The sequence below is a fragment of the Pseudophryne corroboree genome, chromosome 8 (assembly GCF_028390025.1).
Source record: "Pseudophryne corroboree isolate aPseCor3 chromosome 8, aPseCor3.hap2, whole genome shotgun sequence".
Taxonomy (NCBI): Eukaryota; Metazoa; Chordata; class Amphibia; order Anura; family Myobatrachidae; genus Pseudophryne; species Pseudophryne corroboree.
Window position 1 is genome coordinate 146,259,169 of NC_086451.1, and position 17,651 is coordinate 146,276,819.

Genomic DNA, 17,651 nt, shown 5'->3' on the forward strand with positions numbered 1-17,651 from the left:
AAATTGGTTTCCATTAAGGTCCAGATTTCGGCCCTATCCATTTTCTTTCAAAAGGAGTTGGCTTCTCTACCTGAAGTTCAGACGTTTGTAAAGGGAGTGCTGCATATTCAGCTTCCTTTTGTGCCTCCAGTGGCACCTTGGGATCTTAACGTGGTGTTGAGTTTCCTGAAATCCCACTGGTTTGAACCACTCAAAACGGTGGAGTTGAAATATCTCACGTGGAAGGTGATCATGCTATTAGCCTTGGCTTCGGCTAGGCGTGTGTCAGAGTTGGCGGCTATGTCACATAAAAGCCCCTATCTGGTTTTCCATGCGGATAGAGCAGAATTGCGGACCCGTCCACAATTTCTGCCGAAAGTGGTGTCATCCTTTCATATAAACCAACCTATTGTGTAGCCTGTGGCTACTACTTACTTGGAGGATTCCGAGTTACTTGATGTGGTCAAGGCTTTGAATGTTTATGTAGCCAGAACGGCTAGGGTCAGGAAAACAGAGTCTTTGTTTATCCTGTATGCTTCCAACAAGTTTGGTGCTCCTGCTTCAAAGCAAACTATTGCTCGCTGGATCTGTAACACGACTCAGCAGGCTCATTCTGCGGCTGGATTGCCGCTGCCAAAATCAGTTAAGGCCCATTCCACTAGGAAGGTGGGCTCTTCTTGGGCGGCTGCCCGAGGGGTCTCGGCATTACAGCTTTGCCAAGCGGCTACTTGGTCAGGTTCAAACACTTTTGCAAAGTTCTACAAGTTTGATACCCTGGCTGAGGAGGACCTTGTGTTTGCTCAATCGGTGCTGCAGAGTCATCCGCACTCTCCCGCCCGTTTGGGAGCTTTGGTATAATCCCCATGGTCCTTACGGAGTCCCCAGCATCCACTAGGACGTCAGAGAAAATAAGATTTTACTTACCGGTAAATCTATTTCTCGTAGTCCGTAGTGGATGCTGGGCGCCCGTCCCAAGTGCGGACTTCTTCTGCAATACTTGTATATAGTTATTGCTTCAATAAGGGTTAAGTTATGGTCGCATCAGGGTTTGACCTGATGCTCTGTTATTTGTCATACTGTTAACTGGTTGTTATCACATGTTTTATACGGTGTGATTGGTATGAATCTTGCCCTGGATTACCAAAATCCTTTCCTTGTACTGTCAGCTCTTCTGGGCACAGTTTCTCTAACTGAGGTCTGGAGGAGGGACATAGAGGGAGGAGCCAGAGCACACCAGAACCTATATTCTTTCTTAAAGTGCCCATGTCTCCTGCGGAGCCAGTCTATCCCCATGGTCCTTACGGAGTACCCAGCATCCACTACGGACTACGAGAAATAGATTTACCGGTAAGTAAAATCTTATTTTTTACGTTATACTGGCCTCATGGGAGTTGCAGAGGGGAGGAGCTTATGTTAAAACTGTAGGTTTGTTTAGTTTTAGTGCCAGCTGCTTGGTACCCAACGGCAACCGGATTTAGAGAAAAGGATTCGGGGAAGTACCTAAAATCTCCTTTTCAGTACGAAGTGTAGTGAAAAATAGGTTGGAAACCAAAGATGCTTTTTAATTTCACATGAATAGAGTTCCAGTGCAGCAACTGGAGAAAGATACGGTTCTAATTCAGATTGGTTAGCTTGTGTTTCTGCAAAAAAAAAAAAAAAAGAAAAGCCTAAGTTTGTTCTTCTTCTGTAAATAGGTACAAGTTGGCAGAGAATATTGATGCCCAACTGAAGCGTATGGCTCAGGACCTAAAAGACGTTATAGAACACCTCAACACATCTGCTGGTCCCGGAGATACCAGTAACCCGGTTAGAAAACTTTTACCTTCATGTCCTACTTACTGTATTAACACACATTTTGAGCTCTTTTTATTCATACTACTTGGATAATACAATGGAGCCTTGTCTTTTGACACCGTTAAGCTTTTTATGGACAACACAGCCTGCACATGTGGGTCAGTGTGGTCCCTAATCATGCGATGAAATGTATTCCCAGTTTAAATTACAAGTTTTATTCTAACCACAGTGTACCACAGTAAATATTAGGGTATGTCAAATTACATGGTTTTGCTAAATGAAAATGCTTTTGGTCTGGAAAATGTTTTACTCCTAGGTGGTATTCTAGCCCCGAAGTCTCGTTGTCCTGACTCAATATCTTAGGGTCCAATAATTGGCTCAAAGTTTAAAAATGTAACTTAAATAGGCAGTCCTGCAGTGCACGCTATTCCTGGGCCAGGAGTGATGCAGTGCCGACCAGATGGACTCAAATCGCAACACAAACATGACTAAAGACCAATACAAACCGAAAATGGTGTATTTGGTGTTTATAAACTTGGAAAATGTGCTTAATTTTCCATTGATTGTCTTTTTTTTTTTTTTTTTTTTTTTTTTTTTACATTTCACCTGCAGCTCTTAGATTTTTCCATAGGCACAAAGTCGGAAAATATCCAGGATTTAATGCTGTTTGGAAAGATCTACTTCTACAAATTCAGTTATATAACTGGGAGTGTGCCCCCCTTAAAAAGGACTTTTATTTTAAGAGGAAATCTGCGGTCATTATCATATTATCATAGAAGGAGTAAGCCGCAGAGCAGCGCATCCGACCTATGAGAACTGGTTGCATTCCATTTTTTGTACTGGAGATTACTTAAATATTGTGGGGTATAGTGAATATTCACCTTTTAAAAAAATCCCCATTTGTATGTTTTTCTGTGTTTGTGATTGTTATGTGTATGTTTACCGGTAATAGGCAGTCTCTTTTTTTTTTATTGATGTATACTTTTTTACTGAATATTGAACCTCTCTTGAATCATTCAATAAAAAAGAAATTTAAGGAATTGAAAAAATTTGTTTTCAGCTTTCCTTATTGTATATCCTGTACTGTGCGCTGGGGGAAAATCTTGTGTTTCTTGTGTCTATAGCTTAGTGGAGCTAGGTAGTAGCCCCACTCCTTGCAGCAGCACTATACAGTTTAACCTATTCTTTCTCTTTAGCGCAGTGCTAAAACTGTTTTTTTGTGAACCTGTCATCTGAATTGGATACCCTCGATAGGGATAACATTCTCCTGACGCTAGGTCAGGGCTGGCCAAACCGGTCCTCGAGATCTACCAACAGTTCATGTTTTCCAGGCCTCCTGGATACCTGTAGAATTGTCAGTTAGGAATGAATGCAGCACATTTTAATTAGTAATGCCTACACCTGTGCACCAGCTAGGAGGTCTGGAAAATGTGACCTGTTGGTAGATCTCTCGGACTGGTTTGGCCAGCCCTGCGCTAGGTCATATCAGGGACGCTGCAGTCTACCTAAAGGAAGCTGCGAGAGATATTGGCCTCTTGGGTTCACGGGCCAATGCCATGGCAGTCTCAGCTAGGAGAGCATTGTGGATTTATCAATGGAATGCTGATGCTGACTCCAAAAAAGCTATGGAGTCTCTACCGTATAAAGGTGGTGTATTGTTTGGTGACGGCCTAGCTGAGTTGGTATCTACGGCTACCGCGGGTAAGTCATAATTTTTACCTTATGTGCCTGCACCACAAAAGAAAGCACACCAGTATCCGATGCAGTCCTTTCGGCCCTATAAATACAGAAAAGGCCGAGGGTCTTCCTTCCTTGCTACTAGAGGAAAGGGTAAGCGATCACCGGCTGTGGCCGGTTCCCAGGAGCAGAAGTCCTCCCCGGCTTCTGCCAAGTCCACCGCATGACGCTGCGGCTCCTCTGCGGGAGTCCGCACCGGTGGGGGCACGTCTCAGGCTCTACAGTCAGTTCTGGGCTCGTTCGGGCCTAGACCCATGGGTTTTAGAAATGGTGTCCCAAGGGTACAAACTGGAGTTTCAAGACGTCCCCCCTCACCGATTTTTTAAATCAGCCTTACCAGCTTCTCTTCCAGACAGGGAAGTGGTATGCGCCACAATACAAAAATTTTGTCACAATCAAGTCATTGTCGGGGTTCCCCCGTCGCAACAGGGAGAAGGCTTTTATTCGAGCCGGTTTGTGGTTTCGAAGCCAGATGGCTCAGTCAGACCAATCCTGAACCTCAAATCCCTCAATTTCTAGCTAAAAAAATTCAAATTCAAGATGGAATCTCTCCGGGCTGTGATATCCAGTCTGGCGGAGGGGGATTTTATGGTGTCGGTAGACATAAAGGATGCCTACTTACATGTTCCCATTTATCCCCCACATCAGGCTTACCTGAGGTTTGCAGTTCAGGATTGTCATTACCAATATCAGACGTTGCCGTTTGGTCTGTCCACGGCTCTGAGGGTTTTCACCAAAGTAATGGCCAAAATGATGGTTCTCCTGCGCAAGTCACAATTATCCAGTACTTGGACGATCTCCCGATAAAGGCGAGATCCAGGGACCAATTACTGCAGAACATTACGCTCTCCCTGACAATTCTGCAGAAACATGGTTGGCTCCTAAACCTGCCAAAATCGCAGTTGGTTCCGACAAGACGGCTGTCGTTTTTGGGAATGATTCTGGACACAAAATTACAGAGAGTTTTTCTTCCAGTGGAAAAGGCTCTGGAAATTCAGAACCTTGTCAAACAAATTCTGAAACCAGCCAGCGTATCGATCCATCAATACACTCTGTTGCTGGGGAAGATGGTAGCGGCCTACGAGGCCATTCAGTTTGGCAGATTCCATGCCAGAGTGTTTCAGTGGGACCTATTGGACAAGTGGTCCGTGTCCCATCTGCACATGCACCGAAGGATAACCCTGTCCTCCGAGACCAGAATCTCACTCCTGTGGTGACTACACAGCTCTCACCTCCCAGAGGGACGCAGGTTCGGGGTCCAGGACTGGATCGTAGTGACCGGATGCGAGTCTCCGAGGCTGGGGAGCAGTCACGCAGGGGGAAAGCTTCCAGGGAAAATAGTCAAGCCAGGAAATGTGTCTACACATAAACGTGCTGAAGTTATGGGCCATTCACAATGGCCTTCTGCAAGCGGAACATTTTCTTCGCAATCGGCCCGTCTTAATTCATTTGGACAACATAGCAGTAGCTTACCTACATGTACCTACAGCACCTTGACATCAGTGCTGTCTCAGGTTTGCTATCCTCCAACACCATTTCCAGTTTCAGGCTCTACCTTTTGGACTGGCTACAGCTCCCAGGGTATTTATCAAGATTATGGTAGTGATGGCAGCTTACCTTTGTCGTCAGGGAATAAGGAATTTCCCATATTTGCATGACTTGCTTATCGTGGCCCAGTCTCCGGAAACTCTGCAACGCCATCTTCAAGTGACAATAGCCTGCCTACAGGCTAATAAATTGGACAAAGTTCGCATGACGCATCTCGGGGCTGTGTTGGACACCAGTCTTCTGAGAATTTTTCTACCTCTGAGCAAAATAACCTGATTACATAATCAGAGAATATCCATCCATGCAGCTATGCGAGTTCTGGGATCAATGATCTCAACATTCGATGACGTAGAATATGCTCGGTTCCATTCGAGACCCCTTCAACATATGGAACGGACAGCTTCAGATGATAAGAACTCAGACAATAATAGTTCCACAGGAAGTATGTCGGTCTTTACCCTGGTGTCTACAGACTCCCCATCTGGACAAAGGGCAACCCTTTTGGATCACAGATTGGGAGGTTCTGACAACAGACGCAAGTCTTCAGTGCTGGGGAGCTGTGACAAGACAGTACTCGCTTCAGAGACGCTGGTCCAAGGAAGAAAGTCGTCTGCCAATCAACGTTCTGGAGCCTCGATCCATATACATGGCACTCACCCAGGCAAAAGAAATACTCAATGGCAAGCCGATTCAGATACGTTCGGACAATGAAACGGCAGTAGCGTACCTCAGTCACCAAGGAGGCACTAGAAGTCCAATGGCAATGAAGGCGGTAAGCCGCTCAATAACATGGGCAGAGCTTCATCATCCAGCCGTGTCAGCAGTGTTCATACCAGGAGTCCTAAATTGGGAAGTGGACTACTTCAGCAGACACAACATTCATGTAAACGAATGGGCCTTACGCTCAGAAGTCTTCCAAATTCTGGTAAACAAGTGGGGTCTGCCGGAAGTGAATCTTATGGCTTCTGGTCAGAACAACAAAGTACCCAGGTATGTGTCGAGAACAATGGGTCCAGAAGTGATCTTCGTAGGTGCTCTATCCGTGAGATGGAATTTTCATCTGGCTTATGTTTTTCCACCAATCTCTCTAGTACCCAGAGTTATTCGAAAATTCAAACAGGGTAGGGGCGCCGTGATACTAATAGCTCCGGTGTGGCCCAGCCGAAATTGTTACACAGATCTGCAGAGGCTGTCCATGGATACTCCATTTCTACTGCCTCAATGTCCAGATTGGCTGATTCAGGGTCCTTGTCTCTACAAACATCTGGATCGGCTGTCTTTGACGGCGTGGCTCTTGAAACATCCGTCTTAAAGGCAAAAGTTTATTCACAAGAGTTAATTCAGACGATGCTTAAAGCAAGAAAACCTTCCCCTGTTTGCGTCTATTACCGGATGTGGCATGCATATTTTCAGTGGTGCACTGCCAAAAGTTTGGATCCTAGGTCCTTCAGTATTTCTAGAATTCTTGCTTTTCTTCAAGCAGGAATGGATAAGGGGCTCCGCATGGCTTCCTTGAAGTTAAGTGTCAGCATTATCTGTATAGTTTCAAAAGAAGATTGCAAACCTACAGAATGTTTGCACATTCTTCCAAGGACTGCTTTACATTCAACCTTTTGTTCCTCCAACAGCTCCCTGTGATCTACAATCAGTTCTCAGGGCTCTTCAAGTTGCTCCATTTGAACCACTGAATCGTTTGTATCTCAAATGGTTGACAGCCAAAGTGCTGGTATTTCATCCAGATAGAGCGGTTCTTCGAACTAGATCTGGTTATCTTCCTAAGAAGGTCTCTAAGTTCCATCTTAATGAAATAGTAGTTCCAGCTTTTCAGGGACCGGACTTCTCTACGGGAGATGCCTCATTGGACATAGTTCGTGCTTTTAGGATCTACGTGGATTGTACCAGTGTCATAAGGAGGACAGACTCTCTATTTATCCTCTATGGATTTCTTAAGAGAGGATGGCCTGCTAATAAGCAAACTCTGGCAAGATGGCTTCGGATGACAATCTCAGAAGCGTACTCCCAAGCTAATCTCCCTATTCCGGATAATATCTCTGCCCACTCTACTCGTAAGGTATGTCCTTTTTGGGCAGCCCATCGAGGTGCCTCAGTTGAACAGATCTGTAAGGCAGCACATGGTCATCCATTAATACATTCATTATACATTATGGGGTATATTCAATAGGAGTCGGGTCCATTCCGACATGCAGTTGTCGGAATGGACCAGACAACCCCTATTCAAAAGAGCGGCCAAATCCGACAGTCGGATTTGGCCTCTCTTTTGAATAGGGGTTGTCTGGTCCATTCCGACAACTGCATGTCGGAATGGACCCGACTCCTATTGAATATAGGGGTTGTCTGGTCCCTGACCTGCTGCTGCTGTCAGCGCTGCGGGTGCGCTGACAGCAGCGGTAGAGTGAGCTGTCAGCAACGCCGGGGTCAGAGGAGGGAGCGGTCAGCGGCATAGGAGCTGAGGGAGAAGCGGTGAGAGAGCAGGGGGGAGATGTCTGTGGCACCGGGGGTGGAGAGAGAGAGGAGGAGACGGGGGAGCAGCGGCTGCAGCAGCGGAGGCTCACAGCAGCGTCCACCCGGCTCCAGCAAGCAGACGGTCGCTTGCTGGAGCCGGGTGGACGCTGCCGCTGGGTCCCTGCTCTCCCCGCTGCTCTCCCGTCTCCTGCTCTCAATTCACTCATCTCAATCCGACTTTTGTTAAAGTCAGATTGAGATTGTCGGAAAGGGGGCTAAAACCTGTCTGGTTTGGCCCCGCTTCCGACAATGCACGCTGATCGGCGGCTTCAGCCGCCGTTCAGCGTGCATTTCGACAAGTCGGGATTCCCGACTTGTCTGAATAAATGGGCCCGTAATGAAGAGGTCGGAACTCCTTCCGACCTAAAACTGTCGGAAGCTGCCGTCTTTCCGACAAGACGGCAGCTTCCGACAGTTATTGAATATACCCCTATGCCTTTAACACATTTGCCTCTCAGAATGCTGCATTATGGCATAGGATTCTCCTGTCTGATCAGGAGCATCCCCTCCCTTAGTACTGCTTTGGGACGTCCCAAGGTAGAGCCTGTTGGATCACTGTTGACCCTGATAGAGAAATAGAGGTTATGATAGATTTACCTAGATAACCTTTATCTCTGAAGTCCACAGTGTCCACTGGGATCCCACCCTGATGCACCTGATTTGAGAATCTGTACACTTACTAACCTCTTCCTGTCCTTTGGTATGGAAGTGTGTGGATGTCTTCTCACCTGAATAGGTCTCCCTATCGATCTGCTCTTGCCGTGAGTTTTGGAACCAACTGAATTGCCTGAGGCGGGGATATAGGGGGCTGACCCAGTGCATCCTGGGTGTTTGGTGCCCAATCCGCTGTCACTTCATCATATCCCAAGGTAGATCCTGTGGACACTGGACTTCAGTGAATAAGGGTTATCTAGGGAAGTCTACCATAACCTCTATTTGTCTGTCTGGTTGCTGCTCTGACAGCAATATCTATGTTTCAAAGTATTCCCTCTGTACCAGGTGGAGCGTCCACCAGGGGTCAGTCTCCCACATGCCATTTCCTTTCCAGCAGTTTTTTGGCCTCTGAGGCACCAAGCATTTGGGGCCAAGGCACCCCGTCCTCTTGTCATCCATACCGAACCCCACTGAACGGTGTCTCTCTCTTTCTCTACCTAGTTAAGTTACTCCAGTTCAGAGGCCGTTTTCAGATGCTTGGGATCTGGAAATCATTTGCTACAGTATGTTTCCATCTTTGACTTTATAGGTCTACAATTATGGCACATTTATTTTTCCAGTTCCACCATTAAACTGAAACTGGGGTATTACTGTGTCTTGTTCCAGGTTCAGAAGCCGAATGGATCATTCCGGCTGATCTTAAATCTTCGACTTGAGCATCAGGTGGTGGTGGGTAGTAAATGGTTTGGTCTCACTAGACGTCAGGAGGCGTATCTTCACGTTGCGCATTGAGGTCATCCTTCTCTCATGTTTGCAAACCCTCAATATAGCCACAGCTCTGCCTGTTTTCACTAAACTCAGGTTGGTGAGGGTGAGCTTATTGCGTAAATAAGGTATCCTAATCATACCTTCTTTAGAAGTTTGCTTGTGTAACACAGGTCACCTTCATAATTACAGAACCACCTAGATTGTGAATTTTGAAAGGTCTCACCCAATGCCTCATCAACTCCTTCAGTTCTGGGGGTAGATTTTGTTGCTTCTCTCCAGCGAGTTTTCTTTCGGAGTCCGAAGTATGGACCCTACAGAGCTTGGTCACCACTGTTCTTTCAGGACCTCGTCCATATAATTTTACAACATTTTTTGGTGCATAAGTTTGTTGGGCATGATTGCCTCCACCATCTATACCAGGCATTCCCAACCACGGTCCTCAAGGCACACCAACAGGGCAGGTTTTAGTGATATTCAGGCTGCAGCACAGATGGTTAAATCAAAATAACTGAGCTACTAATTAAGTCACCTGTGCTCATGCCTGGATATCACTAAAACCTGCACTGTTAGTGTGCCTTGAGGACCGTGGTTGGGAATGCCTGATCTACACCATTCAGTATGCAGTTTTACTTGTGGGAGTTCCAGTGGGTGATTCTCCAATATAAAGGGCTGCTCAGCATCCCCCTCATCTCTTTATATGTCTGACACTACTTGTCACTTGTTCGCTCAGGATTCATTTGTTTTGTGAAATTAAATTTTCCACTCCCGGGCCTTTGGTCACCATCTGAGACAGCTCTGCCTATCAATGTGTTAAAACTCCGAAACATTTTTCTGGCTCTCTTGGGAGCCCAGTCCGGCTGGCCAGTTAACATTTAGTCGGACAATATGGTGGTGGCATTTGTGAGTTATCAAGCAGGCACAAAGAGCACAGTTGCAATGGCAATAGCAGCCCGAATCCTTTCCTGTGCAGAGATTTTTGTCCTAACAATCTCAGTGGTGTTTATACGGACAGTGAGAAAGTGAATAGTGAACTTCCTCAACAGATCCACTTTTCTCCCAGGAGAGAGTTCTTGGTCCTTCAGCAGTTAATTTGGAAGTTGGGCCTTCTGCGCTTGTATCTCATGGCCTCTCGACACAACTTAAAGATTCCACAGTTTTGTACGAGATCCAGCAATATGCTTGTTTACGCAGTGAATGTCATGACTGTTCCATATACTTTCATTTAGCATATCTGTTTCCACCGATCTTGCTTTGGGTAATCCAGCACATACAGAATTTATGGATGGTGGTAATCCTAGTGGCTTCACACTGGCACTGCAGGTTGTGGTATGAAGACATTCTCATAAGACCGGTATGTCCCATGTGGAGTCTTCCCCTAAGCCAGACCTGCTGCAACAAGGACCGTTTCTACATGAGTACCTATCTTGGTTAGCCTTAATGGCTTGACTTTTGTATCCGAGCCTTTGGAAGCTACATTTTTTTTTTTCTTCTCTCGGTAGTCCGTACTGTGTGGCAGGCCTGGATATCTGTCTCATCTCACATTTTCATCACAGTTAAGAAACTCTACGTTTTGAGGCGTGAACGAAAAGTGGATCATACCAGCATGTTTTTCCTTTATTGTGTCTTGGCCTTCCTTCAGTAGAATTTGGAGGTTCGTTTATGGCTTCCTTCTGTGACTGTGCAGATGTCTGCCATGTCGATTTATTTTCAACGACATTTGGACTTTCTTCTGAAGGTCTGAACCTTTTAACAGGATGTGGTGCTTATTCAACCACTGTTTCTTCCTGCCAGTGGCACCATGGAATCTTCTGGTCCTTTCAAAGATTTAAGCAAATCTTCAGTTTGTTATTTGGAAGCCGGTCTTCCTTATGACACTGGCCTCAACTTGGAGTGTTTGAGTTAAGGGTTTTATCTTCTGAGCTACCTTTTCTCGTCTTCAATTATGATGCAGCTGTGAAAGTTCTTTCTAGACTAGGAAATTGTCTTCTGTTTTTTACTCCTTCCATGACTGTCCCAAGACTGGGATAAATCTCGCTCTTCTAGACTTCGTTCGAGCTCTGTGGATTTACTTGGACAAAACCTGTGCCTGTCACTAGTACTTCTCTGCTTGTTTTTGATGGCCACTTACACAGCGTTGGTCAGCTACTTGACAGACCATTGCATGTTGTATCCTTTCAAGCCTTTAGTACAGGGCGACCGGTACCACACCAGATGTCTGCATATCTACCTTCTGGACAGTACGACATGGGGCTTTGGTGGTGCTCTGTACATACATTGTCAGGTTTTTGCCTCTAGTGATGCCCACTTTGGGTGTAGTTTTCCGGTGAGGCAACCTGAGCATTATGTCCTCTAGCGGCGGTAGTTGAACGTCCCATTGTCCAGTGTCCCCCAGCCTAGCTGCCACAGAAAAGAGGATTTTTGGTCACTTACCATTGAATCCTTTTCTCTTAAGCAGGCTGGGGAACATTGCATTCCCTCCCTCATGCTTAGTTGTGCTGGGTGTTGGTACTTGACTGTCTTTCTCTTTACTGGTTTAATTTTAACTTTTACTGGGTTACTGCTACTCCTTTCCGGACTTCTTTAAAGACCTTCTGGAGTTGTGGGGTTGCAGGGGGGAGGAGCTTACTTTTTAAAGCTAAAATTTAATTTAAGTGCCAGCTCCTCCAGCCAACCTGCAATCCCATGGTGCAGTGTCTCCCAGCCTGCTTACGAGAAAAGGATTTAAAGGTAATTCACAAACCATTTTTTCAAACTTGCATAGTACGTTCAATAATAGGAATTTAATACCTACCGGTAATTCCTTTTCTTGTAGTCCGTAGTGGATACTGGGGTGACATTAGTACCATAGGGTATAGATCCGGTCCATTGGAGCCTGGCACTTTAAGAAATCAATAGTGTGTGCTGGCTCCTCCCCTCTATGCCCCTTCTACAGACTCGGTCTAGGAAAACTGACATACTTTGAGAGAAGCATATAAACACAAAAAGCGGTGAGGTAACGAACCAACACAAAACAATAACAAAGATAGCAGGGCTAACCGGAACAGAGGATAGCAATGCTAACCCAACATGTAACCGGGGCAGCAACAGCAGAACCATCCAAGAACACTTACAACCAGGTAAGCAGAAACTCGAAGCACTGAGGCGGGCTCCCAGTATCCACTGGGGACTACGAGAAAAGGAATTACCGGTAGGTATTAAATTCCTATTTTCTCTAACGTCCTAGTGGATACTGGGGTGACATTAGTACCATGGAGAAGTCCCTAAGCTACCAGAATGGGTGGGAGAGTGCTGTGACTCCTGCAAAATCGCCCGACCAAACTGAAGGTCATCTCTGGCCAAGGTGTTTAACCTGTAGAACTTTACGAATGTTTTCGAACCAGACCAAGTAGCTACCCAGCACAACTGTAAGGCCGAGATGCCCCGGGCAGCTACCCAGGAAGAACCCACCGATCTTGTGGAGTGGGCCTGGATAGAATTTGGCAATGGTAATGCTGCAGAAGAATAGACTTGTTGAATGGTCAACATGAGCCAACGAGCAATGGACTGCTTAGAAGCAGGATGACCAGTTTTGGTAGCGTCATAAAGGACAAAAAGGGAGTTAGACTTCCTGTGATGAGCTGTCCTCTTGACGTAAATCCTCAAAGCCCTCACAACGTCCAGGGACTTTGGAGCAACCGATGTGTCAGGCAGTACTGGAATCACTATTGGTTGATTAATGTGGAAAGCCGATACCACTTTCGTCAAAAACTGTGGGCGAGTCCTGAGCTCCGCCCTATCTTCGTGAAATATCAAATATGGGCTCTTACAGAATAAGGCCCCCAATTCTGATACACGTCTTGCAGAGGCTAAAGCCAGCAAAGTGACGGTCTTCGACATATTTCAAGTCTACCCTGTGTAAGGGTTCAATCCAGTCTGACTGGAGAAAGGACAAGACCACATTGAGATACCACGGAGCTGTGGGAGGGACAAAGGGTGGCTGAATGTGAAGAACACTCTTTAGGAAAGTCTGTACTTCAGGTAGTACTGCTAGTTGCTTCTGGAAGAAGACAGAGAGATTAAATCTGAACTTTGATGGAGCCTAACCGTAGGCTCTTATCCACCCCTGCGTGCAGGAAAAGCAGAACACTGCCAAGTCGAAATTTCACAGGAGGATATTTTCTACCTTCGCACCACGAGACCTATTTCTTCCAGATACGGTGGAAATGTTTGGATGTGACCATCTTACGGGCCTGGACCATAGTGGATATAACCTTGGGTGGAAGACCTTTTCTAGTTAAGATCTCCCTCTCAACTTCCAAGCCTTCAAACATAGCCGCAGTAATTCTGGGTAGACGAAAGGTCCTTTTTGAAGAAGGTACTTGAGTAGCGGCAGAGGCCAGGGTCCTCCAGAGACATGGTCAGGAGGTCTGCATACCAGGCTCGTCGAGTCCAATGCGGGGTAATTAGAATTGCCTGAACTCTTTCCCTTTTGGAGTCTTTTTAGAACTCCTTGGAATGAGAGGTATTGGAGGAAACAGGTACACGAACTGGTAAGTTCACAGTGTCGTCAGAGCGTCCACAGCTGTCGCCTGCTGATCCCTCGTTCACTGATGTGATCAAGCTATTTTGTGAAACGTACGTCATCAGCGGGACGTGGGCGTGTACTTCCTACGGAGGTTCGGGAATTATACCCGACCCGGCGCCCATCTCCTGTATAGGCTCGCTGCAGGGAAATAAACCTGTCGGTTCCCTGCAAAGACGGAGACCACACACAGGGGTGCAGAGATTAACCCTGACCCGGTGTTCTACTAAGGCAGCGGCTTTCTAACAGACGGGTAATTATACCCAGCCCGGCACGCTACACTCACGGCGCTCCACTGGGGTAGTGGCTCTCCAAAAGAAGGGTAATTATACCCAGCCAGGTATGCTACATTCCCGGCACTCTATTTGGATAGCGGCTCTCTAACTGACCGGCAATTACACTCAGCCCGACACGTTATAATAGTGAGACTCGGGTGTGTATTGCTTACGGCTCCCTGCTAAGACGGAGGCGGCTTTCTAACAGACGGGTAATTATACCCAGCCCGGCACGCTACACTCATGGCGCTCCACTGGGGTAGTGGCTCTCCAAAAGACGGGTAATAATACCCAGCCCGGTATGTTATACTCCCGGCGCCCTATTTGGATAGCGGCTCTCTAGCTGACCGGCAATTATACTCAGCACGGAATATTAGTGAGATTCGGCTGTGTATTGCTAAAACGGAGGTTTGCCGACTTGGCTCCCTGTCACTATGAAGATCACTACCCGCTCCAGGTGCAGACCCAGTGTTTGGTTATAATTACGGCTGCGATTGATTCGATCAGGTGCTTCACCGTGGCAGTGGCTCCACAGGATTAACGGGGAATACCCTTCGTTTTGACACACACACCACACGGGACATCAGAAAGGTACTCAGAGCAGCCCTCTCATCCACTGTTCTCTTGTTTGCGGCCCCCCCTGCAATGCTCATATGCAACAGGGGAGGGGGAACATAGAACGTGGACAGCAGAAGCAGCTCGCACTACTCTGTCCTTTCAGTCCTTGGTGGACGGCTCTTCCCCGCTCTCATTGCACCCACCACTGCCCACTGTGGTATATGGGGCAACAGTAGAAAGGGTATCCGTTTCCACACACCAAGGGCTCCTGTTTATATCTGTTTCTCCCTATCTGATGCACTTCCTAAATATTTCAGTAACATACAGTGTTATATGGGATTTTGAATAATAGGCTGCAATATTAATAACCAGTTCCTTGGTATGGCAACCTATTAATACCATTTACTACCATATAAATGATAAAAGCTGTTGTAAATGTGGAGATTCTGAGATATGGACAAATGAGTCTAATTATACGGTTGTACCTTTCTATATACACGATAAATTTGTCTATTTGATGGACCGAGACCAGCATCTAACATCTGATTGTGTCTATTTATATTTGATAAATTAATGATCACTTGTGAGACTGTATTTATCATCAGGAGTATCAATTATTTTGTTTATAACCTGACCCCCCTTTTTCCCCTCACAGTTCTCATTAATATTTTTACAAGAGACAGTTCATTTATTATCTGTTCTCTAGTATCTGTTGTTATGCCAGCCATATAATTGTTGCAAGTTGGTGGACATAACTTTGTATCAATTTACATCTGCACTATTTACACAGTCTTGAACAGTAGACTGGTGTAAAAGATGGCGTTATGTTACAATACTTTCACATTTTCCTTTTAGGTACAAATTTTGCCTTGCAGCAGTCTGGGTCCTAGAAATAATAAAGGACTACTAATTTAATGAGCCGCATGGGTTAATAACTCTCCTAATTAATAGCCTAGTAGCATTGATAATTTCTGAATAAATATTCACACAGCTTGGTTATAAAATCTGTATTTTTAATTTATTAATATATGTATCTCAATATTTCATTTACTTTAATCTCATTGTAGAATTACTATTACAGTATTTTAAAATTTGGGGTTAATATAATACCTTATTACTTCGCACTCTCAGGCTATCAGATGACTTGTTTTGCCTGGCTACAGAGATTTATTTTAAAAGATTAAATAAAAGTTATGTTTTAACACTGTATTTATATTTCAAAAGAGTGCGCCACACACTAAGCCTTTCTTTTAGTGAGAAACCCACTAGTGGTTTACACTAATAACTTTTAGAAAAACACTGCATACTCAGCTTAGTGGCGCACCTCCAACCCAGTTTCAACTTGACTAGGGCTTCTCTTTCTCTTAGCCCTCATTACATTTCATCTATCGGTTGGTTAACTACAATTACTTATGTAAATTTTTGTAAAAACACCTGTGCATTATCCTTCAGACGTTTTGTCCTTCCCTCAAAATATCCTCCAGAGACATGGTCAGGAGGTCTGCATACCAGGCTCGTCGAGTCCAATGCGGGGTAATTAGAATTGCCTGAACTCTTTCCCTTTTGGAGTCTTTTTAGAACTCCTTGGAATGAGAGGTATTGGAGGAAACAGGTACACGAACTGGTAAGTTCACAGTGTCGTCAGAGCGTCCACAGCTGTCGCCTGCTGATCCCTCGTTCTGGAACAGTAACGACGGAGCTTCTTGTTGAGACGAGAAGCCATCAGGTCTATTTGTGGGCAGCCCCACCATTGAACCAGTTGAAACACCTGAGGGTGAAGGCCCCCTTCCCCCGGATGGAGGTCGTGCCTGCTGCGGAAGCCTGCGACCCACTTGTCCACTCCTGGAATAAATATGTCTGAGATTGCGCTTGCGTTGGCTACCGCCCAGAGGAGTCTCCTTGACATCTCTCGCGTTGCGACCCTGCTTCTTGTTCCTCCCTGTCGGTTGATGTACGCCACCGCCAGGGCGTTGTCCTACTGGACCTAGATGGCCTGATTCCGAAGGAGATAGGAGGCCTGCAGAATAGCATTGTAAATTGCCTTGAGTTCCAGTTCATTTATGGAAAGTGCAGATTCCTCACTCCACCACTTTCCCTGGAACTGGACCCCCTGGGTCACAACCCCCCCGACCCAGTGAGGCTGGCATCCATCGTCGGGGTCAAAGACTGGATACTGAAAGTCCGACTCTCCACAAGGTGAGAGACTTGTAGCCACCATAACAGGGAGATCCGTGCTTTTGATGAAAGAGTTATACTCTGCGCTTTTGGCGAAAGAGTTAGAGTTATACTCTGGTGCAGGTGAGAACCTGACAACTTGTCCAGCAGATCCAGCTGGAACGGGACGCACATAAAACCTGCTGTACTGTATTGCCTTGTAGGAGGCTACCATCTTGCCCAGCAAGCGAATGCAAAGATGAATAGAGACCTTGCGTCTGAGCACCAAGCGGACCATAACCTGGATAGTCAAGGCCTTGTCCATCGGAAGGAATACCTACTGAGATTCCGTGTCCAGGATCATTCCCAGGAACTGAATTCCCTGAGACGTTTCCAGGTGAGACTTCTGGAAATTTGGGATCCATCTATAGTCCGTAAGCAGGCGAGTTGTGAAGTCCATGCTGTGTAGCAGCTGTTCCTTGGACACAGCCTTTATCAGGAGATCGTCCAAATATGGGACTATGTTAACTCCTATCTTGTGCAATTGCAGCATCATCTCCGCCATGACTTTTGTGAATACCCTTGTAGCTGTGGAGAGACTAAAGGGTAAGGCCTGAAACTTGAAGTGGAGATCCAGTATGGTGAACTGAAGGTAAGCCTGATGAGGGGGCCATATAGTGATATGAAGGTATGCATCCTTGATATCCAGGGATACCAGGAACTCCCCGTCCTCCAGACCGAAGATCACTGCCCTTAGGGATTCCATCTTGAATTTGAACACACAAAGATACGGGTTCAGGGATTTGAGGTTCAAGATTGGCCATACCGAGCCGTCCGGCTTCGGAACCACAAAGACTAGAGTAAAAATCCTTTTGTGTGCAGCGGAGGAGGTATTGGAACAATAACTCCTGTTGAAAGCAGTTTTTAAATGGCTTTTTACAAGGTAGCTCTTGCTACTGGTGAAGCTGGTAAGCCCGACTTGAAGTATCTGACAAAAGGTAGCTCCTGAAATTCCAGCCAGTATCTTTCGGATATGAGATCCCTCACTCAAGGATCCCTGCAGGACTTTGCCCACATATAGGCAAAGTGTTGAAGGCGAG

General features: G+C 46.0%; 1 protein-coding gene across 2 annotated transcripts in view; it reads left to right on the forward strand.

Annotated features, from left to right (window-relative positions):
- NUP62CL (nucleoporin 62 C-terminal like) overlaps window positions 1-17,651 on the forward strand; it is a 362,287-nt gene that overhangs the window by 341,618 nt on the left and 3,018 nt on the right. For both annotated transcript variants that reach the window (XM_063936986.1, XM_063936987.1), the window contains exon 10: window positions 1,674-1,785. In XM_063936986.1, the coding sequence (XP_063793056.1) occupies window positions 1,674-1,785 (112 nt within the window). The remainder of the gene's footprint in view (window positions 1-1,673; window positions 1,786-17,651) is intronic.